Below are 25,256 nucleotides of genomic sequence, written 5' to 3' on the forward strand. Positions count from 1 at the left end.
ATTGTGAGATTTGGATAGTTTTCTACCACTTTTTAAGAGTAGTTGAAAGCCTGTGGGAACATGATCCATTTCTGTCTTGACACAATATATTTTCTGAAGGCAATTTATGAGAGGAGTGATTTTCTTCCTTGCTAATTTTTAATAGCTGCCAGCTGATCCTTTCAGAGACATGCAATTCACTCTTGAAATACAAATTTAAAAATCCACTCAATGATTAGAGTTCTTGGAACTCATGGATTAACTAAACTTAAACAAATAAGCAGAATTGAAGACTCCAGACTTACTGCCTGGGATGAAATTTAAAATAAACCTTGTAACAGAGGAAAAGCGCTTTGCTTCTGAAGTGCTGCTAGGCTACATATTTTGAACGCTCCTAAGAAGCAGGGGTCTTGGCAACACCATGAAAAGCGGGATATTTTTAGTCTGTAGGTGAGAAGATAAAGGTATAAATATATAAATTTCTTTTTTCTTAAGCCAAACTATTTCTCACAGTGTGCCTTATCAAGGTTTACTTAAAGTTTTAAAAACAGAAAGGATTAGGAATGCCATAGGAAATGGCCATATATTTACATATATTGGTCTTCAAATAGATGGAGAGATATAAGTTCAGATGATAACCAAATACTCTTTCTAGAAAGGAGAGACTGTAAATAAAATTATTCTACAGGAACAGGTTATTCTCGTAAGTCTTCAAAAACAAATTATTTTCTAAGATTTTTAAAAGTGTAATCACATCTAAAGGTAGAGGGATGAAGTTTATGACCTTGGAAGTTTCACCTAACTTTACGTTACACACACACATCTACGCATTCATACACACACACACAGACATGCACACGTGAAGGGACTGAGATAAATATGCATGCTCTCAAACACATTTATCTTCATTTTCTCTTTGAATAATTTTAAGAAACTCCAGGAAAAACACAGCTCATGAAATACAAACCTTTGGATGATTCCTACCACCCTAAAGTGCAATACTTAAAATTAAAACATTTAAACATTAAAAATATAACTTAAAAATTTCTAAGGTACTAACTCCTTTGAGTAATTGAGTCTTTAATTCCTGGCTCCTGAGAACATGAGAAAATGTGTGTCAAGACATAAGGAACTTTGGGCAATCAAAAGGAGATGGTAAACAATACTGGAGGGAAATGATTTAAGTGAATCCATCTTTTTGTGCTGTAAAACTCTCTCAGTTTAATTTTAATTGAACGAGAAATACATGCCTCTTTTCCACGCCCACAGGAAAATAGCCCTAATATTTTCCCCAAACAAAAAAGTATCTAAAGTATAGAGATACAAAAAAAATCACAATGCCATAATTAAAGTTCTCTCTCACTTCAAATTTTCTATAGGCAGAACTCAGTCTAACTTTTAGGTGTAGAGATATCTGTAATCATTGTAATAGGATTATAAGAATCATAAAAATTATGAGAGTCTGGAAAGGGACTCCTTGCTACAGATGTGACAAGCATGAATTAGAGAGATTTTAAAAGCAGAACGATGGAAAGGCATCTCAACATATTCGGTGACTCAGAAAAGCAAGATTGAAAATGCAAATTATATTTAAATCTCCTGTTTTTATGCTTTAATCAAAGGACTCCTATGTGATTTCATCCATTTATTTTATATTAGTAACTGCATAATAATTGGTTGTGTTTCAACTGTTTAAATGAATGCTGACTGATGGAGCCACAGGACACACTGTTTACTTGATTTGCGCAAAGAACAGATTTCATTAGTCCCGTCTGGAAACAGGTCATTTATCTTCCAGTGTTTCTGTTCTCTAAGTTTACATTTGCATCCCCCTACCTCTTTTGCCTACTGCTTCTTATTTTCCTCCTCAGACTCTCTGCACACTTAATTCCATTTCCTTAGACTCTTTGCCACAGAAAGGGGTTTTTCTCAGCCCCTTTCCACAGTTTCTTGAAAACTGGGTGGCAATCACTGTCACTTACATCACACCTACTTAGCAAATCAACCCCAACTTGCCATCTATGCAGGGAAATGGATTTCCAAACAGAAGGGCCCATCTGATCAGGGAGAAGTGTAATTGAATTCCAGCTCTCTGATTCTTGTTGGATATTTTTCTCCCTTTTGGCAGATTTTCAGGGATTTGTTTAGTTCTCTCCAGCATGCATAGGATATAGGTTACTCTATAAACATTTAGCCCTGCTGTGACAGCAGTCTAAAGATGGCATAATGCAAAATCTCTTCCAAAGTAATCACTGATGGAGATATTTTATGTACTTTAAGGCAAGAATGGGGAGGCTCTTGCCATTCCTGTGGCTCTAGTCTCTACTGTCTGCCTTTGTGGTATCTTCTGTGGACATTCTTTTCCTTTCACACCTCACCCTTCTTGAGATCAGGCATATGAAGTCAGGGGCAGGACACAGAATATGAAGCTATTCCTCACGTCGCTCTCATCATTTGCTCTGTTATTTCCAGTGAATATGCTAACCATTAAATTCTATCCTCTTGATTTTACCGTGTTGGTTATTTTAAGAATTTTAATTCTATTACCTCAATGAAGAAACTAAGAGACGGAAAACCAAATCCTTTCATTATCTTGTCCTCAGCCAAGGACAAGACCAAAAAGAAATCCTAATTTTAAATTATCTCAATTTGTCATCCTCGATTTTTTTCTAGTAAGTCTTTAGGACAAAAGAAAGAATTTTGGACTAATTGTGTGGCCTTGAGCAAGTTACTCAACATTTTTATGCCTCGTTTTCCTCATCTGAGTCTGTCTTCTGAACTATACAAGAATGTAGAACACAAGTTCATACTTCATCCCTTGAGTTACATATTATTACTGTCTAATATTTTAATTCTTTCCCTTAAAAATCTTTTAAAAATACCCACAGATCTGCAAATACTATTATTTACACATATGATGTTTGTTTGGATGGAATCATGTGTTTACCATTTTTATTAGATCTCAGACTTTTTTCCTCTGCTATTACTTTTCTTTCTTGACTGCATCCATCATATATTCCTTTAGTTAAGATCTGGTAGGTGGTAAAGTTTTGATTTACCTGAAGATGTCTTGAATTCATTCCTACTCTTCTGAGATAGATTTGCTCGGCACCTAATTTTAGGTTGACTATTATATTTCTCAGAACTTTGAAGAAAACATTTCCATGTGTTCTGACACCCTTTATTGGTGACAGTTCTGCTCTCAGACTGACTGAAAGGTAGTGTTTCTTATCTCTGGTTACCTTTAAGATTTTTTTCCCGTCTTTGGTGTTCCGTAGTTTCACTATTTTGTGTCTGTGTGAATTTTTTTTCACTCTTTCCTGTCCTTCTCCTCAAATAGTTTATGTTCTCTAACCTCTACTAAAACTATGATTATATATATTAGGCTTTATAATTCCTTCTCCTATAGCTCTTAAAATCTTTTACATTTTCCAGTTTTTCAGCTATGTTTCATTCCAGGTAATTTCTTCACATTCTCTGCCTTCCAGTTTACTAATTCTCCCTTCAGTAGTCTTTTATGCCATTTAACCTATCATATTTCCCTGATTACATTTCCAAAAGACATTTAGCTGCCCTACAATTACGTCTTCTCTCATTGCAATTTTTTGTGACCTCATATTTTTCTTTAAACATTTGAGTATTTTTTAGCACTTAAATATCTCAAGCCTTTTAGAGATCAGTACAGTTTTTTTTTTTTTTTCCTGTTTTCTCTAACTTGTGGTTTTTCCTTGCTTGTTTACAGTGATCTTGGTTGCAAGCTCCAGTTTGTTTGAGCTTGATATGTTGGAGTTGTGTGGCCCTTACCTGGTGATGCTTTCCTCCAAAAGTTATCTGTACACATTTCTGTAGGGAGCCAAGGGGTCCTTCTGAACTAGGGCCACTTTAGTGCCTCTTAAAAAGTCTAAGGTTTAATGTGGAATGTTCACATTCAGTTCCTCCACCTTGCTGGGGTCCCAAATGAGTCGCTGCATTCCTGAGCTCATCTGCATCTGCCCTCAGTGCAGTCTCAGTTCAAGCACTTGCCCACATGGGCCTGTGCCTGACCCTAGTGACAGCTCAATTCTAATCCTCAGGTCTTGAATGACTTCTAAGTTACAAAAAAAAAAAAAAAAAAAGTAATGAACATGTCTAAAGAGCAGAGAGGACCAGATTAGGTTTTGGAAAACCAGATTACCTTTCATTGTTTCTTTCAGTAATGTAATGTCAATAAAATGGTAGTTTGTGGAGGAAGTGTCTTCCTACACTCAACAGCAGAGATTTAAGCCAAGTTAGTGCTTAAGTGGTTTTAAGGAACAGTTATCGGCATAAAGTGGGTGATCAAAGGGGAAAGAAAGTACTAAATTTTCTTTTCTAGATGTAAGAAACAACAACAGAAGTCCTTCCTTAAGTTGTACTTTGTAAAATTAAGTTTATATTTCAAGGTGGTCTCTTGAAATATCAGTGGAATATTAGTGGGTTGAGTACCAGTGCTCTAACCCTCATAGAAACACTACCATTTCAGGACTTCTGCTTCTGGCTATGATTCAGTAGTTTGTAGTAAATCCATACTTCTTTGAGAATAAATAGAAAAGTTGAGTTAAAAATTTAAAAAGCTATCAAGGCAAGACAACCAATTCTGAGAGACTACGTTTCCAAATAGAAGATACCCTCAGAAGGGTGAGCCAAAACCCTGTGAACTGTTCTTCTATTCAGGGCATTATTTATTGAACACTGGCATGGAACAAAAGGCTAAGAATCCAGGCAGAGGGATGCAGCTATTAGGAAGGCAAGCCAACAGAGCTTTTAGTAATGTCATGAGGCTGATGACACAAATACTGGAGGTTGGGGCTGCCATGGCAGCCAGAACATGAATGTCTAACAGCCCAGTGGGAAGAGGGCAGCTCTCCCCTTGAGCCACTTGGTGAATTCCTCAACTGCTATAAAGGCAGAAGATTAAGAAGTTAAGCTGGGAGCTACTGAAAATCTCAGCTGTGTTTTCTGCATTGTTGAGACGTGAAAGCTTGGAGTTAGAACATTCTAAAAAGGAGAAGTCTGAGTAAATACCCAGGATTCTCAATTGGGATTCAAGGAGGGGGCCAATTTGGAGCTGGAACCTGACAGAACCTGTATTCCAGTTTTGAGGCAGCACAGATTCTGATTAAATGAGGTCATCGTCCCCCAAATCATTTTACTTTCCTTCTTGAAACTTCACTGATACCTAAACCTCTTACCACAGCTCCTGGGTCCCATCTGGCCTCTGTCCACAGACCCGCTTTCATGTCCCTTTCTGCATTCAGAGCTCTCCCTTTCTGCCTGTTAGCTTTGCCAGCCACTTAGAATCTTAAGTTGCTGAAGCTTTCCCGCACCATGTTGAGTCCTGTATCTCTTTACTTCTTTCATTCTTTGAAAGTTTTCCCTCACTTCCTTATCATAGCCATTAACACACTACGTATATAGCAATAGCTGTTGATCTGTTTATAGTCCCCACTAGAATGTAAGCAAAGAATTCTGTGAGAGGATGAACGGGATCTGGCTTAATCACTGCCATATTCCCCAAACTAGTTCAGTGTCAGAGAGAGTGAACACTGCACACGTATTTATTAAGTGATGCTTGAGGGAAGGGAGAAGCTGATGCTTAGAAGCACAAGGAGTGCATTGATACCAACCTGGAAAACCCCATGCAGATCCTAGATGGAAGAGATTACATTAAATTTCATTCTGTGCCTGTTTGAAAGAGAAGGAAAACCTCCTACTCATGGTACTCTGCGGTCTTTTGGTTGCTGATTTTTGAGCTTTTTCAAAGGGCTCTCAAAGGTCCTGAATTATATTTTCTCCAAATTTAAATACCTCTTCCTTTCTGGATTTTTATATTTGGGGGGAGGTGAGTGACAGAGTAAGAATTTTTTGAGAAATTATAACAGGTATAGTAAATAAAGCACTTCCTACAACTTATAAATACCATAGTCCTTGAAAATTGTTTTAACAGACACGAAAAATTGAAATTTGATAAGTACTTTATTAGTTTTTATATCAATATTATAAGATGATGCTTCCAGAGATTATCCTCAATGGTGACACTGATTTCCTACTCATTCAATAAGTTCAGGATGGGATATTTAGGCCAGCTACCTTAAAAGAATCTGTATCATCACATAAAGTGAAAATTTAAGTAACTAATTGGTTATCGAGGCTTCTTCTTTTTAGAAGAGTCAAACTAAACACATCTGAGTGTTTCAACACTTAAAGCTTAGTTCACTCCACGACTGCACACTCAGTGAGTATGAGCTCTTCTCCCAATAAGTTACTCACCTGGTCGATTTTGCTTTTTAGCCTTTACGTGGTTAGAGGCAGAAACAGCATAGGACGACGTGAAGGATCTGCTTTTGGTGAGAGTCACCATCACTGGGTTTTTCCAAGAATCTGGATTTATAGCACTATAAAGACAGAGTATAAAGAAAAAAGGAAGAAATTATTCATCAATTACTAGGACAGATCTTACCAGAACCCAACTGTCATTTCCATAATAGACTTTCCAATCTGAGTCATGGTCCAGGTTCAGTGACAGAAGCACTTGACTTTCAAATGACAAAGTAGGTTATCTCAATTCAATCTCTGCTGCAGGAATACAGTGCACACTCTTCAAAGATACCAGGTTAACAAAAGATAAAAGACAGCTTTACTGTTGATCCAATTAGTAGCCATCAAACATCGTCTCATTCTGCTGCTATAATCGTGTTCCTCACAGATTTCCTAAAGACATGGCAAATTAACTAGTTAAGATGCACGTGAACTTACATTATGAATGACATGATGCTACCTTCTGTACTCTTTTTGATTTATTATTCTTGGAGTAACTAAATTCAAAACTTAAGTGTTGATAAAATCATTCAGAGATAATATTCTTTGCAGTATCGTGAAGGAAAAAGGTTAGTAACAAATCTTTTAACTTACCATTTCTTTTGCTGGTGATACCCTGGAAAAAAGGGATGAGGGGCCAAATCCCCATGTAGACACACGAATGACGGACCTGCTACTAAAGATACTGATGCTATTTACTAGCAGAAAGATAATAACAGTGAGTCTTCACCTGGGGAATGCTTTTAGCAGGATATCCTTGGCCTGTCTAGGTTATTACTTGTAAACAAATCTGGAATCAACAAACCTCTGGACGGTTGGGATGAAGGACATTACAAAAAGCCACGTCATGAACGGGGTATATATTCTGGAGCTGTTCCAACCCCAAGTTTATCTGCAGGCATTGTTCAAAACCTTGCGTGCTGAATCTGAAACAGAATCCACTGAACTCTGAGAGAGAAAAGAACTTAGGAAGCCAGCCTGACAATCTCGGACTACTCCAAAGAAAAAGTGTTTGGTTCGTGTTGTGCTATCACCCGTGTGCTTTCAAGCATTAGTAAATTTGGTGCTGGGTAAAAGCTACATTTGCAGGAGTGTAACTGGACAATCTGACCCTCAGCCAATCTTAGACTGGCACTGTAAGGAGGATGTACCTGGTCTCTCTGGGTGGCTTATTGTAAATAAACCTAAAATGGGTGGAGTTATGGGGTCATGAACGGGTGGAGATTGTCATGTAAGCTGCATAATTAATGAAGTATAATTTGGAGGTGTTCTATAACCCAAACGGCATCCTCTGTGCAAGCATCATTATGCATACATTGCTTACAATCCTGCATACTAAGTCCAAGCTAGGACACATGGAGCAAAAGGACTTTTAGGGTGTTGCACTACCGGTTTGAGACCTCTCAAAGGGAAGCATGCTGAGCACTTGTTTGGCTACTGCCTCTATCCTTTGATTACTAGTAACTTCAGCAATGGGACAGATCTGTAATTTGTGTTGAGTCTGATATGACAGTTTGGCACTTGTTACTTCATTTCTTCTCCTTTTTTTTTTTCTTTTTCAGAGAGATTTTTCTTTAACTGTTGACCCAGGTATTTTAAAACTTCATCTCTTCTCCTTACTTTTAATAGCATGTGAAATGTGGAATGAAGTCCAGCAATTATTAAATACAATTAAGGAAAGCCTACAAAATAATATTTGTTTCATATCCTTCTTGGAAATCTCATCCTAGGCATTTCACAAATGGCTGGAATTCTGAAACAATAATATCATAGAAAACTCTGAATCTGAGGCAGATAACTACACCAACTATTTCCTTATACTGCTATTCCCTTTCAACTTCTTTTGCTGGATTGATTGACTTATAAAACTTACTGTGAAGAAATTTCAGGTACGGCCTAGGTATGTTCTTAGCACATTGTATAAGAAATAGATTGTGACTACGTAGACTATTAAAAGATAAGACCTTAACATTAACTGAATTTATTTTTAATATCTTAGAAAGTTATATTATGAAAGCTAGCTCAAAAAGTGCCTACTACTGTTTTATTTCTTTAATAAAAACATTTAAAATATGCTCATTTTGAGAAGTTTCATAAAGTGCAACAATGGAGCATCTTTAATGTATGGGAAGTTAATGAACTTCAAGATAAATGAAATTCTAGCCATATAGCCTTTCTTAATATAATAAATACTAATTTATTAAAATATAATTATTAATAAAAATTACAAACCAATATATATGCATGTGTGTGTATACACACGCACTACATATACACTCTGCATTGCTTTGTGTGATCCTTGCAATAGTTTTCAGTTGCTTGTTGACCTTTACCGTCTTGATTCCTATTTAGATCTTATTAATATGTAATGATTTGAATTCTGGAGAGGAAAATAGCTTGGGGAAACCTTTCCTTGGTCTTCCCACACTAACACAGCAAGGGGAAACTATCTATGTATCTGCTGTGGAAGATCTCAACCCTCCCCCACTAAAGTGGATTTTATAACTTAGTTCTATCCATAAAAACTTCATCCTAGATCCTAAAAGTCTTACCAGGCCCTAACACTTTCTTTTACTGAGTTTACAGCCTGCTTTCTGCCTAATATACAGAGGCAGGGGTCAGTCATTTCCAAGGCCAACATGGAATGATTAGGGTATGATTTATTTCAGACTTTAATTCCTCTCAAGCTTACTTTTTTTTAAGCACCTCCTGGTATTCTTCCACTTAATTTTATTCCAATTGTGCCACTGTTCCCGCTTTCCTAAGAATTCCTTCTAGTGGGTACCAAGCTCTGGCTACACATCTCTGAGTGGTAGGGCCAAGATCCTTTTGATTCTCAGTCCAGTGTCTTTTCACTCAGCTGGATTTAAAACTACCCAGGAGTAAATCATCCAGCTCTGTACATAAAGGCATATAAGCTGAGTACTGTTTCTACTTTTCACTTCTCACTCTTGTTCTTCTTTTGATCACTGCAGTCCTCAGAGAGCCTCAATAAAAAGACAGACATGGGGAAAGGAAGAAATGAAAGGGCTGACAGGGAAGAAACTTCAAAGGCTAAAACTCAGATCAGTTTTGAAATGTCAGCAGTTTCAGCAATAGGTCTCCAAGTAAAGGAGGTTTTAACTTTGGTTTATTATCAGGGGTACAGATGATCCGAGGCTATCGTTACACTATTTTCACCCATGACAAAGGATGAGTCAACCAAAACTAGCTGTATTAATGGTGATACCATCGCTACTTACTTACACATGGTTTTCCTTTAAACCGCTTAAATGCTCTTCGGGATGAATTTTATTTCTTTATAATGGTGAAAAAGTTGTACTACTCTCAGATTTTGTATCAGGACTTTTAATAGGATAGTGAAACCCAGGCAAGACATCTATTAGTATTTTTAGGACAAAGAGAATGAATGGGATTGTATCCTATTCCTTATCTATTTTGCAAATATTTGAGCATAAGTATTTATTCCATAAGGCAGAATGACAAACTCCTTAGGAGTTAAGCTCACAAAAGTTTTTGAAACCTTCTTCCTCATGATGATTTCAATGTCAGCCTCCAATCTCATTTAACTAAGAGAAGAGAGAAACAGGAGAAATGAAATTTGATAAGAAGTAACAAGCAATAACACAAAGAAACGAGACATTTAAGAATGCGTGAGTGGATTTTTGGTAAAGTCATTCTATGGAAAGTAAGTAAAGGAGCATTAACTATACTATGACAGGAATCTTGCCAAGGTATGTTGGTAAAATAAAGGTATCCACTGAGAACATAAATTCATTTTCTTAAGCAATGAATATTTAACTATAATTCCCTACTACTTATCAGTATCTGCTGCTGTAGAAGTTGACAATGGTCAATGTTTTCATAGGAAAATATCATCAATGACTTGTAATTTTAAACTCTAGGAAATGTTATGAGACATCCTATGGTGATGTCCTCCTATGGTGATGTTTAGAAGTTTTACAAACGTCCAGGTAATAAGACAGAATGGAACTATACTGATATGTGAAAGAATCATTCAATCTTGCTTCTGCTTCTGTAGCTTTCTTAGACTGCCAATAATATGTTAATATGGAAGAAAACAATTCTGTTTGTAATCAAGAAAGCAAGAAAAGTTAGCAGTCATTAAATTCTTAAGATTTGAAAGGTTTCCATTTCTCTGCCAATCTCAGAATGGGGCTTTATTTATATTCAAAGCCAAGGTCAAGAGAAAATCACTTCTAATATTGCCATCATGTAGTTCAACAAAGGTGTGGTCGTTTTTCAGTCATTAGGTCATTAATAAAACTGATGCAAATGTTTCAAAAACCTGAAATCATATGGTAAATGATATGACTTTATTCATATAAGGTATGCTATTTCTATTCTAAATAGAAAAGGACAAACACAGTAGCTCCCTCTGAAAGCCCCTCTTTCATGACTATGTTTTCCTCACACCTCTTTCTATATCTTCGTATTCTCTTTCCCTTAGCTTTGGTAATTCTGACTTTTCAGGCACTTTGTAAAATTAGAATTAGTATATTAAAGTTTATTCGATTTAATTTTACTGAGGTACAATTGACATATAACATTATATTTGTTGCAGGTATATAACATACCGATTTGATATTTATATATACTATGAAATGATCATCACAATAAGTCTAGCTAACATCCATCAACATGCAAAGTTGCAAAATTTTGTTTTCTTCTGATGAGGACTTTTAAGATCGACTCTTAGCAACTTTCACATATACAATACAATATCATTAACCATGGTCTCCATGCTGTACATTAAATCCCCATGACTTATTTATTTTATAACTGCAAGTTTGTGCCTTTTTGACCCCCTTCATCCATGTTGCCACCCCTCACTCCCTGTGTCTGGCAACCACCAATCTATTCACTGTCTAAATAAAGTTTAAATTACCAACTGTTTGAATGTATTTAGGTGCTCTTAGAATGATGATCTACTTTTTGATCTGATCTTCTGCCTTTCAAATAATGCTAGGAGAGCTGGTCAGGTGGGCGGGGGGACATCTAACAAGCATTTGCAAATGTCAGGTTGGATACCTTTGATTTAAATATCCAGTATAGATCTCAGTGCAGGGAAGATCCAGCCCATCTTTATTCTGGGTTCAACTCTTCCCACCCAAAGTGACAGTGGTAGGCATCACCTCAAGTCACTGTCCCCATGTATACTTAAGGCCAAACAACACAGGTGAAGCCTCATTATCTGATGTTAATCCCTACAGTGCTCTGGATTTGAACCATACACATTCTTTCATTCTGAAAGCTGGCCTCCAGCCAACTATCATTGGTTGGGCCTCCCTTCCCCTGTAATTTATACCTCATTTTTGGTAATGAACGCCTCCAACAGACATGAAACGACCAGGAGCATTGCCTCACCTGGATGAAGGTGCTTCGTGCAGTTTGATGCTGGCGCTGCGGTCCCTCCGTACTGGGGCGGGCTCCAAAGTGGGCAGGCCCGTGGCTGAGGTGGTGGTTGTCCAAGTGGAAGAAACTCGTCTCAACAAACCGGGGGGCAAACTCCTCCTCAGGCGCTGGAAAGGAGCGCTGATTTTATCACCATGCATACTTTCTATCACTAACTTCTATGTGACGTAATGAAAGAAAATGGGTTTTCATTTGGCAGTGAATATATTGAACTACATTGGTTGAATACCACCTATCTAAAGTTTGGGCAGTCAGAAATTCAATAAGAAACTAGCCAAAGTTAATGAATATGATAAAAATGACATTTGGGGGAATCTTCATTTCAATGTTTATAAAAATAAGGGATTATGAGAATGAAGTCAATTACCTTTGTGATAATTTTATAGTTATATTAGTTCAATAGGGCTTACACACCTATACACACATTATATTGGTTATTACAATCAGCAGTTTTTCCTCAAAAGACACTTGTGTGGGACATGGATTCATTTTTATCATCTAGCACAACAGTCGCTATACCAAAGTGTTTACTGATGTAATTTTAATTTCTTGATTTAGAAATGACAGGAGCTAAGGGTAAACGTGTAACACAAGATGTACCACCTTTCTTGAGGTTAACATGACTTAAGACAGGCATATGGGTAAAGTCATCAGGACCAACTCCTCTTAACAGAAGCCTCTGCTGGTCGACCCGTGACGCTCTGTTATTTCTTCTCCGACCATATCCCGAGTGCGATCTGTAGCACCATCAGCACTCAGGCATGATTCTGAGCTCACCGGGACGAGCACTGGCCCTCTAAAGAGCCTTAACCTTAAAGATGAAAGGGAAGGTAATCTAACACAACTGCAGCAATAGTCATGAGCAGTAGGAGCACATCCCATTTTTATTTGTGGCCAGTTACTCCCAGGAGAACAACTGTGTAGGCAGAGTTTAACAAAGACTCATTCTGCTCTTCCTGAAGATGGTAAAAACTTGGAGAAGTGAATATACGGTACCTTCTTGATTCAAGAAGAGCTCTAATACTAGAGTTTCCAAACATCTCTTAAAGATCTGAGTACGCATCTTAGAAGGTAATTCAACAGAAAGAGGAAAGGTCAAGCACTGTAAATATCAAGATTATCGTCTGTAAATCTGTCACTGACTTCATGTCTATTTTGAGACCCAAGGCAATCAGTGACTCTCTCCCCATGCCTTTACTGTCATATCACGCTTAGCCATATCTTTCTCCGAGAAGTAGATGTTGGAAGGAAACTTAAGCACCTAATTGACAAAGTTGTGTGAAGGACACAGTCCTGAGTCAAGGCATTCACCATGGCCAGAACGCAGATGTTACAGACTGACCGCCAGCTCCAGGAGACAGCTGCTTGTTTACCAAATAGATAACTGTGCTGGAGGTACCTGAGACCACCAAAATTCCAATTTTTTTTTCAGTCTTTAACATGACTTGTTTTCAACTAATACTGAGGTCTACACTGGGTATAGAACCCTATCCCCTGCAGCTTACTTTTGTAAGCTCTTACATGTAAAAAGAGGAAAACAGACGAATCACTGAGGCCATCTTTTACTTTAAGTAACCTAAAATTAACTAAGACTTTTCTAAGCTCAAAACTTGTTGGCTTTGGGAAAGACATGAGGGTACTACGAAGGCTACCATAGTAAGAAATCAAAGAGCAAAGGAATCCTGTGTTTCAGAAGGCAATGAATTTTAAACAGAACCCAGAAGCGTGCGAGCGGGGATTTTTGTTTGTTTGTTTTTCTCACCACTGTATCTTTATCCCACAGAACAAATCATGGTATAGAGAAGAAAAAACTTCTTGACATCTGAATAAAAACACATAATGTAAAAGGTAAATTTTTTATTTACAGAAAGCTATCATATATAAGGACGGAAGTCTTCATGTTTACATTTGTATTACTTTGGTCACCATGATGGACAGACACATCTTTGAGGAGTCACTGATACGAATCTCCATGTGCGTTTGGGGTGACAAGAAAAGAGGCCTAGGAGATAACAGGAAAGAAAGCTTCACCCTTTCAGGAGCATGTCATCAACACCTACCTTGGGAACAGCCAGCTTGTCTTTCTCAGGGCTCTCTTCAGAATCAGAGCAGGTATAGTTTTCACTGAAGGAAACGGCGGGGTTCACCCTGGGCTTGTGAATGGCCTGGATGGTGAGCTGCGTGCTGAGAAGGTTGCTCACGGCCCTCAGGGACGTGCACACGTTGGGAGGCAGGGAAGGGTCTGCCAGGAGGTCGGTGATGAGGCCGTGAGCCTCGCCCATCACGGCAATATCCACAGTGATGCTGGTTCCTGAACACTGAGACACCAAACACAGGAGCTTGGGTGAGGAAGGCCTGGGGCTGCAGGCCCGGTGGTGGCGGGGTGGGGGGGTGGGGGGGCGGGGCTGGGCTTTCTCTGAAAAGCGGACTGAAGTCACACTAGGGTGGCAGTAAAGTAACATTCAAATCACATTTCTGTTTCAAACATTGCCAAAATTTGCCATGGCTTTTGCCATTTTTGTGTTTGTGGCATATTTTTTAACTGCTAGGACCTGTGAAGGTGTCTTTGAAGAGATACAAATATAAACACTGGCTTTTTAAAAATAAAAAGTTTCAGGAAACAAAAAAACATTCATATTTACCACTTCTTATAAAGAGCTTGACATTTTAATGTATATTATTTAGAAAGTGTCCACTGAGAGATGAATGGGAAAAGACGTATATACATATATACACACACACGTATATACACATATATATAAAATGGAATACTACTCAGCCAAAAAAAGGAAATTTCATTCTGAAAAGTAACAATATAGTATAAAATTGTAATTTTAGTAATATTCTAGTGTGATATTTAAGCCTGGTGTGTGGTAATTATTCAACTAATATTAGAGATAAGCACAAAAAGCAACTCAGCTTGTTTAGATTCAGACTGTCCCTCTTCTTGCGGTTGGTAAGAACAGAAATTTCAGTTCTGGAATTCTATGGCACATTTGTCATATTCTGCCAAATTGCCTATCAGATTCAGAGTTTTTACTCTATATTTGTCAAAGAAATGAAGAGCATTAAAAACAGAGGACAGGAAAGTTCCTCACCATGCTGGGCAGGCAGGAATGTAGGCGGGGAGATGTGGGGGCAAGGGAGAATGTGGGCAGGGTCAAGGTTAAGAAAGCAGATGGAGCTTAAAGATGGTGTGCAGATGACTGTTAATACTGTAATGCTGCCACGGTGTGAGGCATGAGGAACCCTCGTAACTTTAAATTGAATAACACAGCGATTGGCGTGCAGGTGCTGGAACTAGGCTACTTACATCCAAATCCTGATTTCCCAACCCTATCGCTTTCTAGCTGCATAATTTGGCAAGTTAGTACACTCTCTGTGCTGTGATTCCTCCATCTGTAAAATGGGTATACTATAGTACCAACCTCGGAAGCTAATGATAAGAAGTAAAAGGGAGATCATATGTAAAGCACTAACTATTGTGCTGGCAATTATAAGTGTTCAGTAATGATAATATAAATAGTAATAATTCTGGAGTTTTTCCAAGAAGAGGCTATTAGAAGTCTGGCTGTGTATTTGGGAGAAAATATAGTTTAATCATTCTCTCACAACAGACAAAAAATAAACTCCAGAGAGATGAAAAAATTTAAATGTGTAAAATTATAAGATTATTAAAAGAAAATATGGGGGACTATTTTATAATCTTCGGATTAAGAAGACTATTAAAAATAATATAAATGGCATAAAATGTCAAGAAAACATCTATAAGATCCGACTAAAGACATAAACTTCTCATAAGCAAATATGCCATAAGCAAAGGTAAAAAACAATCCATGAGAAAAGATCTGCCACCCCGAAAAATAAAACATATGCAAGTAAAAGGCCTTTAAAAAAATCAATAAAAGATAAACTTGGAAAAAAGGAATGAATATACAATTTAAACAAAATTGAATAATCAAATATACAAAAGCTACTTGCCTCCTGAATATTTAAGACACAAACTAACGTAATAAAAACAATGTTTACTTATTATATAGCAAAATAATAAAAGATTGCTAGCACCACGTATTAGTAATGGTTTGGGAAAATGAGCAGTGAGTAGAAAACAATCCAATATTTTTGGAAAGAAATTCTTGTTGAGTCTATCAATTTACAGTTTAAATGTACATATCCTATACATCTAGCAAGACAATGTCGACATGTAGTCCAGAGAAAAACTACACATATATAAAAATATAAAGACAAGGTCATAAAGGCTACTGCTATGCTCTGATAACAAAGAGTGTGGCCATAAATGCGTATGGACAGAGAAATTGTTCAAACAATTTGTATTATAAATAGACTATGAAGTATAATGTACTTATTTAAAAGATTTGGGTAGGTCTATAAATGTTTACTTGGAAAAATATTCATAAAATATTGTTTTATTTTTATAAAGTATGTCACAGAAAAAGTGAACATGTATCTTTTGTAATCAGAAAAATACAATTATGAAAACACCCAACATCTATGAACGTATCTAGTCTTGTAGTAACTATAAGCAAGGATAAATTACTCTGTAAAGCTATCACATAGAAGTGATGTCTTTTCGTACTAGAATAATAAGAGTAGTAATAATAATAATGGTGGATAACAATGATGTCAGCTGATATTTATTCAGCATAAGTCTACAAGGTAGGTTACTCTTATTACCTTCATTTTTATTAGTCAAAAATAACTTGCCAAATAACAGAGTCAAAAATAACTCAGAATCAGATAGCTGGAGCATGGAAACGTCAGGCTGCAAACACAAATATGTACTCTATTTCCACAGCTCAAGAGCTGAACTAGAAGGCCGAAATAAATACCGAAAGTTTTCTTTGTACGTCACTAAATATATCTGTAATTATTTAATGCTTTATGTAATCATTGTGATATGTGTTTCTCTCTTTGTAGGTTTAAATATCTTTCATGAACCGACATGAAAATTGAAGTGTAATATTAACAGTTTTAGGATATATAATTATGTGTATTTCACATTTTTACTTACATTGTTAACTTCAAAAATGTTCGTGAGAGATGCCACTGAATTAGGTTAATATTGCCTTTTAGAAACGTATTTTTCAAGTTCATCTCTAACGATTATGCTTTTGAAAAACTCACCCAGTGTGATCTTATGAAACAGTAATATTTACTCCAACCCATGCTGTTCTAATAAACTTAAACTAGTACATCGCTGTACCGTTTCCCTAAAAGATTGAAATTTTAAGTCAAACTGTATTCCGGACATAAAATTTTAAGATGTTTTGACAAAATTAACAGTTTATGTTCTAATTGCTAATAACTAAGAGATTTTCTCAAAATGGTCTCAGTACATAAAACTTACAAATCTGAAGAAAAAGTAGAACATGCTCACTGATAATAATTACATTTTAAAATAAATTATTGGTGAGAAAACAAATGTATCTTATAATTCCCTATTTTTATGTCTTTTTATAACACTTTCTTTTTTTGAATAATGCATGTATTTCTTATATGCTCAGAAAAGAAAACAAATAACTAAAAATTTTAAAGTAACATTAAAATAGAAACAGAACTGAAAACTCATCCTTATAAGTCAATGTTAGTATTACATAAGAATTTAGAAAACAAGCACATTATGTAATTCAATGCTACTTATACTGTAGCTTTTGTAAAAGCAAAAGTCTCCAAGTGAAAACAAAAGCAATATTCAGGTGAATAAAAAGCAAATTATCCATATTGGAATTGGCTAAGAAACCAAAAACTTTTACTATTGGAGAAGTCTCCCTACTGTTGTAAAGTTAGGTCTTTGTTTTATTAGTTTTCTGATTTAAAATTTAAAATTGTATAACAGTTAAAAGTTGTATCACACATAAGAAGTTATCATCAGTTTTTGGCTCAAATAACAAAAGGCTGCAATGAGGCATGAAATCTAAAACCAACAATCAGATTTGTTTGCCACAAACCCGCCAAGACTAACCACACAAGAAATGCTGAGAGACTGAAAGATAGATGGGCTGGTATTTCAATAAACAGCAGGCCAATTATAAAGACCCAGGCATATCCAGGGAGTCACTATAAAGGAATTTCAGGGGAGAGGGGCTTAGGCTGATTGGTAGTGTTTTTTCATCATATGATACAAAATATGAAACAACACGGAGTGACTCACACAGAGGGTATTTCCACACCTCTTCAACCTTCAAAATAATATAACTCAATTTCTAGGTATACCAAATAATGCTCAGAAAAATTTCATTTAACTGGTGAAAACTTAGATAGTGATAATAAACACTAAAGGTTAAGTTTATATTAAAGCTACTTTAAAGGAAAGTCTTAAGCTAACAGCCTGAAATCATCTCTGAGTGTTGTAACCAACTCTACTGAGCATAAAACCGCAGTTGAGTCTTTTTACGGTGCATATGATCAAACAAAACTTTTCCTTAAAAAGAGTGACCAAGCAATAAAAAACATTTTACTTTGCAAGCTCTCCTTATAATGGAGAACTTTATATTTAACATTTATGAAAACGCAAGTATAATTCCCTGGGCAGTATTTAAATGACAACCAAATTTGGACTGCCACCTTTAAATAGAAAATCTGGAATTTAAGTCTGATAAACAGTGAAGTAAAGTGCAGTTTTATACATCAAACAAAAAATAACTGATTCTTTTGGTAAATCCACCACTTTTCAAAGCACCCCATTCTTTCAACATCTTCCTTTCCCCCCTTTTTCTCCTCTGGTCTACTTCATCATCTCCAGGATGTCCTACCCAATGCTGGTTGCATGGTAACAATCTAGCTTGCTTCCAGGTTACTTTACCCATCATAAACCGGAGGCCCAGAAAATCTGGAATTAGAGATAAATTAAGGAAACAATAACAAATACACTTAAAAATAACATTAAATGTAACTCCTAGACTAGGCATGTATCAATCAATTCAATTACAGATCATTTGTTTTTACTGTCACTACTTCTGTGCTATAACTTTAAAATTACAGTACTGGTATGATAAAGGGGAAAGCTTTGAATGTGTGTAGGGGTCAGAAAAAATCTGCACTCTGTGAAGGGCATCTAAATTTCTAAACTACCATAAGCTGCAAATTATGAAAAATTTAGCAAATAAATCTATGTGATCAAATGATTAACAGAATGTAACACAAAATTATTTATCTTTAAGTAACATGACAGATTATTTACTGCGGCACTGTGTGTGGGTTTCTATCAACATATTATTCAGAAATGGAGAATTTCTAAAATAAAAAATCATTAAGAAGTCTTAGGAAATAACTACAGGAACAAGGTAAATGGAAACAAAGAAGTAAACAAACATCATTTCACTCCAAAAAAGTGAAGGTGCCCAAGGGGAAAATCAGAAAGGGTTTGGGAAAGTTGATGTAACAGCATTCAGCATTTCAAAATGATTAGGGAGATTATCTGGTGTAGGGGGTGGGGTGAAGATAATGCATCCAATTCTCGACAAATTTTTTTTTGGGGGGGCAGCATCAGTATAGTCAAATTATAGCCCTTCTCCCTATACATTTTGAAGCAAAGATTAAATTGATAACTTAATGAAATAGGTTAAATACATCACTGCCCACAGGCAGAAGATTTAATCATTCTCAAGTCTTCTGACTCAGTGAATCATTTGATGTGTCACTTGCTTTGGATTTTAATTTACTCTAACTCAAGGAAAAGAACTGAAAGCAGCACAAAAACCTCTCTTCATAATTCTAAATGAAACTCAAAGATAGGTTATAAATGCAAAAGCACTAGAACTGAGATAATTATCTAGACAACCTGGTAGAAATGTTTTATCCCTCAAATTAGGCCACCTTTTTTTGGTTCAATATTTTAAATTTTATGATGGTTTCCAACACCAACCCTGGCTTTTCTCTAGGCAATACTGTATCCGTTGGAGCATGCGGGCTCTGCCCCTGCAAAATCAGAGAACCAGCCTGGATCTTTCTAAGATCCCTCCCAATCCTGTAAGCCTAAAGCATTTCTTTAAATAACACACATACACACATATACATCAAAGAAGAAAGAAGGAAATAATTTTAAAATTTATTTCTTGGCTCATTAAGAATTTTAAAATTTTTTTAAAAAGACTTTGATTTATTTTTAAAATTTATTTTATTGAAGTATAGTGGATTTATAATGTTGCAGTAATTTCTGCTGTACCGCAAAACTTTTCAGATATATTTCATATTCTTATCCATTATGGTTTATCACAGGATATTGAATGTAGCTCCCGTGCTATACAGACATAAAAAGGATTTTTAAATTGTTATGTAGACTTTGAAAAGTCCTTGTTTCACTGATTGCTAATCTTAAGCTCCACCTTCTAACTTAATATTGAGTCACTGATGCTGTTTCCTTCTTATGCTAAAATGTCTAATGTACACTGAGTACTTATGGGGAATAGACTATCCTCTGGAACTTTCACTCCCAACAGTTGAGTTGCACATTTGCCAAGTGTCAGTTTTGTTTGGTCCTAAATCTGTTTAGATCAGTTGTAACTGTCATTATAACTCACATATGCTAATAAAATATCTATAAACCAGTGATATGTGAGTAAACAATGGAATAGTTTCGTTAAAAACTATGTTGAATAATTTTAAAGACGTCATAAACAGATTCGTGAAGATGAGGCTCTAACATCAATTTCTGTTAAATTACGTAGGGTAATAAAGCGGTAAAGATCCAAGAATAAAATGATCATGTGCCTGAAAGATTTTCACTCAGAATGCATCCAAGTGCCTAAGTCATTTCTACTGTAAAAACAAACAAAGAAGCAAACAAAAAAGCCCTGAACCTGACAGTCATACACCATGAAGTGTGGGTGTGCTGTGTGTGAGATAACTTGGAACCTACCCAAAGAGAAACATTCTTGGTTCTTCATCAAAAATGAAGATACATCATATGTATCATGTTAAAATATATTATAGAAGTATGGAAAATACATGTTATATTTTTATGTTCTCTGCTTTAAACATTAAATGAACAGATCAATGACTGATTAAGAGGGCCCCATACTATTTTAAACCCAACACCTTCATTCACTTGACACGAGGCATAATATAATAGCTACGTCAAAGCTGTTCATTACTACTCCTGAAACAAGGGATAGAAAGTGAAGTTTGGTTTATGAATTAGCATGTTATGTACAAAATGGTACAACTGTACATTTTCAGTATGTATGTAATTTGGAAGGTCGTATATGTGAGAAGTTGGAAGCAAAGGTATAAAATGTTGGGATATAAGAAAGGAAATTTTATTCATTCATCAATATCAAATTTTTATTTTATCAGGTAGTACATGGGGACTTGAAGAACACAGGATCTAGAGTCAGACTGCCGGTGTTCAAATTTCAGATCTGGTGAGATTTGGGGAAAGTCACTTATCTCCTTAGCTCTTGTTTTCTCATCTCTAAAAAGGGGGTAATAATAATACCTACTGTAGAGTATTACTGATGTTTCAATGAGATCAGGCACATAAAGACCTCAGTAGAGTGCTTGGCCTCCAGTACATGTTTGAAAAATATTATATAGCACCACCATCATCATTATTATTATTGCACTGAAAAAGACTGTGTGCAAAAAGGGATGCATATTGTATGTGTGTGTCTATCTACTACATATACTGGGTCAGTAGGTTTTTTTATAAACGAAGGCAGCATAGAGATATCATTTCTCCACCAACAAAAACAAAATAAAACAACAAAAGCAAAAACTTAGTTTCATTTTTTATTCTAGGTAAATATAGTCATAAAGACTGTCTCCCCTACTCCCATATACTCCGAGTAGTTCTGACATTAATTTTACACTCTTAGAAGGTAATTGTACAGAAATTCTGGTTTCAGTTAATATGGTTGACTGCACTGGTATGATTTATAACACACTATGTGAAAGGAATTCTAAAAGCAGGCATCTTAGTTCCATTGTTGGAAGTTCTCTCTTTTTTTTTTCTTCTTTCTTTTTTCTTTCTATTTAGTCATCTTGGGAGGCACCCTGGGAGGCAAACACAGCATGGGAAGAACATTCTCGGGGTAAAAAGGGAGCTGGGATAAGGGAGGAATAAACAGTGTAAGGAATGGCACATAAAAGGAGTCACTGGGACTTTTCTCACCCAGCTTTGGTCCTAACACTGGGAAAAGATGCTTAATGGGCTTTGGGGAGCCGTCTCATCCTACTTCTCTAAAGCAGTTTGCACCCCTTGCCCTCCGAATCTTTCTCTCTGATACCAGGAAGCAGTCTCTTAGTTTTTAATGTACTAAATTCATTTAGAGGATGAGCTGGATTCGATAAATGATCGTTGGTATATTACTGGTTCTGACCTCAGAGCCAGCAGAATTGCATATGTGTTTATACTTTCATAGGACCCATTTATAATTTTAGACTTGAAGTTGGTTGGGAAATTTTTTAAAAATGAAATCATGTGAAAATTTTGCAGTAACTCATTGTAGGCTGAACCTTGGCTAACTGTCATCCTAAGGAAGCAGATGTTTGCTTATTTTAATTTTCTGGCAGGGAATATGAGTTGACCTTTGGATTTTCTCCTTAAGATAATATATACGTACAGTAGGAGGAAAACATATAGGGCCCTTCATCAAACCGCTTCCTAAAAACATCTCGCTTGGTCGGGCCCATTTGAGATGTGAGACACAGCAAATTCCAGCAGTTACCAGAATTCTTAACTTCCTTCTCTTTTGATGTTCAGAGAACATTCCATGTCAACAAATAGGATGTAGTACACGACCTTGTATCCTTATATATTTCCTACAATCTGTCTGCAAATAAGCCCCAAATTGTTAAAAATTGTCCCTCTGTTTATGTTTTCTAAGACCTTCCAGACACTAGCAAATTCACCCAACAAACTCAAAAATAACAACTATCGCAGAATACTGTTTTATTATTTAGGAAATACAACATACGTATGAAATTGCTTCCTCAAGTAAGCACCCATATCTCTGAGAAGATAACCTTAGCCGCCTTTGATTTCCAGGCTGGTTCTCTCTGTTTCCTCTAATTATAAAAAGATGAGATGGCTGGCAAAGCTAGGAGGAATTCAGGTAATGGACCGTTGCCGTGACTGCTCACGCAGATGAACTGGGAAGGCTTGGTTAAGTATAAGTTGCTATGTAAATAAAAAGCATGATTATTTCTGTTAGTGGAAGAAACTGGACTGTCTGATTAAGCACGAGCTTGTAAATATTACAGAAAAAATTCAGAGTCTCTGAAATAAGTATGAACTCCTAAAGGTGATGAATTTTGATGGTCTTTTGTTTGTTGAATTTTAAGAACTGCTATTAAACTTGAACTTGAGGTTTCTGTTTTCTTAGCCTAGAAACAATTTCATTGAACAACAGATGGCAGTATTCTGCCTTTTAAAAAGAACTCCAGTTGTCTGACCATCTTTTTGAATGAGTACTGCTCCCTCATTAACAGGCAGAGTTTAGTTTCTTTTTTCACAAGAAAAAAGATAACATAAAAACAAAAACCAAAACAAAACACAAAAGCCTTCCATAAGACTATTGGTAGAAAGTAATAAAAAAATCTTAAATTGTGTTCTATCTCTCAGAATAATTGTAAATTGAAACTAGAACTACATCTTTAATAATTTGTCTCAATTACAATCATTTTGGCTCTGTTACCTTTTTCCATTTTTATAAGCTACCCATAGTAAACATGACACATTTTCATACACAATTTGATATACATTTTTCTACGTGTACTTTTCTATTGTGATTAAAATATTCATAAAACAAAACCTTCAAGATGCACATTCTAACACAAGGGTTTTGTGAGACTTCATTGGCATTTGCTTTATCCCCACTGTGTTACCACCAGACTCCTTCCCATTCATGTGCAGTGGTCACTTATTTGATGCTACTGATTTGCTTTCACTACTGATGACCTGCGAGATCTTGCCTGCACTGCTGTGGTACCATCCACACTGGCTGCCATGTGAAGCCTGTCAGGGCACTCCTGAACTTCATCCACTGGAAGTACCAAAACCAAAAACAAACAGCTGAAAAACCCTGGGAGCTGTAACTTCCGAGAAACCTTCCATCTCTGAGCAGTTCTCACATGTATTCAGAGAACCTCCCTCACTGCATTTGTGTCAGTTTTTAATTCAACTTTCAGTGTGTGATTATTTGATGAAAGTTTGTCTTCCTCCTTTAGGCTGAAAGTTTTAGGACAAAGGCAATGCTAATTTTTGTTCATCAGTTTAACCCTGGAGACTTACTTGGTATCTGATACTTTTTAGGCACTCAATGATACTAGAAAGGAGTGAAGACATAAATAGCATTCTCTAGCCCTCTATAAGATAAGTAAATTTCCTCTCTCCAGTTCTATGCCTTAAAAAAATATAGAGACAAATTACATTGCTCAAGGTACTTCCTTAAAACAAACAACTTAATTTTCTAGAAGCCATCCTAAAACATTTAATCTTCTAGCACAATTTCATATTCTAAACTTAAAGTTAAATAAAAATACTGAGAATTGGTAGACTGTAATACTGAAATCATGAATAAAAATTATATCCAACAAACTGATTTTGGAATAATTACTATCCTGAAAACAGTGAAATTGCCAAAGAGAAGTAATAGTACTGATAAAAGAAAACAAGTCTATGTTTTTCTATAATCAGGTACATATATGAAAAGAGTAAGCACAGGATTGAGGTAAATGGATGAATATTTTCTAGAAAAGAGAAAATTCTTAAAAGGATTTGAGGTAGAGAAAGAATGGCCCTTTGGGGACAAAGTTCAGGGAAGGTCAGAGTGCTTCAGGCTGAAAAGGATGTGTCTGTGAACAACATGCTAACTACAGTTAATAATACTGTACTGTATATTTGAAAGTTGCTAAGCTAGATCTTAAAAATTTTCATCACAGGAAAGTAAATTTTTAACTACATATGGTGATGGATGTTAACTAGACTAACTGTGGTGATCATTTAACAACGTACACAAATATTGAATCATTATGTTATACACCTGAAACCAATGTGATGTTATACATCAATTATATTTAAATTTTTTTAAAAAGAAAAGGATGTGTCTGGAGAAGTCTGAGGGAACATATCAAGTCAGGAAGATGAACCAAATTCAAGAGATGTGATGAACTACTAAAGGCCATGAGATACCCCTGCAGGGTGGTGATGTTATCTGTATGTATGGAGGAAGGAGTCAGGCAGACTTTTAGGGATCTTTGGAGAAGGAAGGTTTGGTGTGGATGCTCAGATACTCATCTTTGAGTAACTATGTGACGTTCACAAGATGATTCCAGTTGCACATCAGGAGGGACACCTGGACTGGAAAGAAGTTATAGTTCTTACCCTTTGGCTTTTATTTACTCTGTAAATTAGTCCTGAATCCCTGGTTGAGAAAGTGAACCAGGCAATGTTGAAGTTGAAGTACAAAAGAGAATGAAGAATGGTTGAAAGAAGAATGAGGAAAAGCGGGCTAGATTCTCTAACGACCCTGAAGGTCCTGCTG

The 25,256-nt window shown here is 36.1% G+C and overlaps 1 protein-coding gene across 2 annotated transcripts in view; it reads right to left on the reverse strand.

Moving 5' to 3' along the window:
* PDE3A (phosphodiesterase 3A) overlaps window positions 1-25,256 on the reverse strand; it is a 311,065-nt gene that overhangs the window by 38,068 nt on the left and 247,741 nt on the right. For both annotated transcript variants that reach the window (XM_057702753.1, XM_057702752.1), the window contains exons 3-5: window positions 13,812-14,069; window positions 11,704-11,858; window positions 6,268-6,392 (exon numbers count right to left, since the gene is read on the reverse strand). In XM_057702753.1, coding sequence (XP_057558736.1) covers window positions 6,268-6,392; window positions 11,704-11,858; window positions 13,812-14,069 — 538 coding nt within the window. The remainder of the gene's footprint in view (window positions 1-6,267; window positions 6,393-11,703; window positions 11,859-13,811; window positions 14,070-25,256) is intronic.

The sequence above is a fragment of the Hippopotamus amphibius genome, chromosome 12 (assembly GCF_030028045.1).
Source record: "Hippopotamus amphibius kiboko isolate mHipAmp2 chromosome 12, mHipAmp2.hap2, whole genome shotgun sequence".
Classification (NCBI taxonomy): Eukaryota; Metazoa; Chordata; class Mammalia; order Artiodactyla; family Hippopotamidae; genus Hippopotamus; species Hippopotamus amphibius.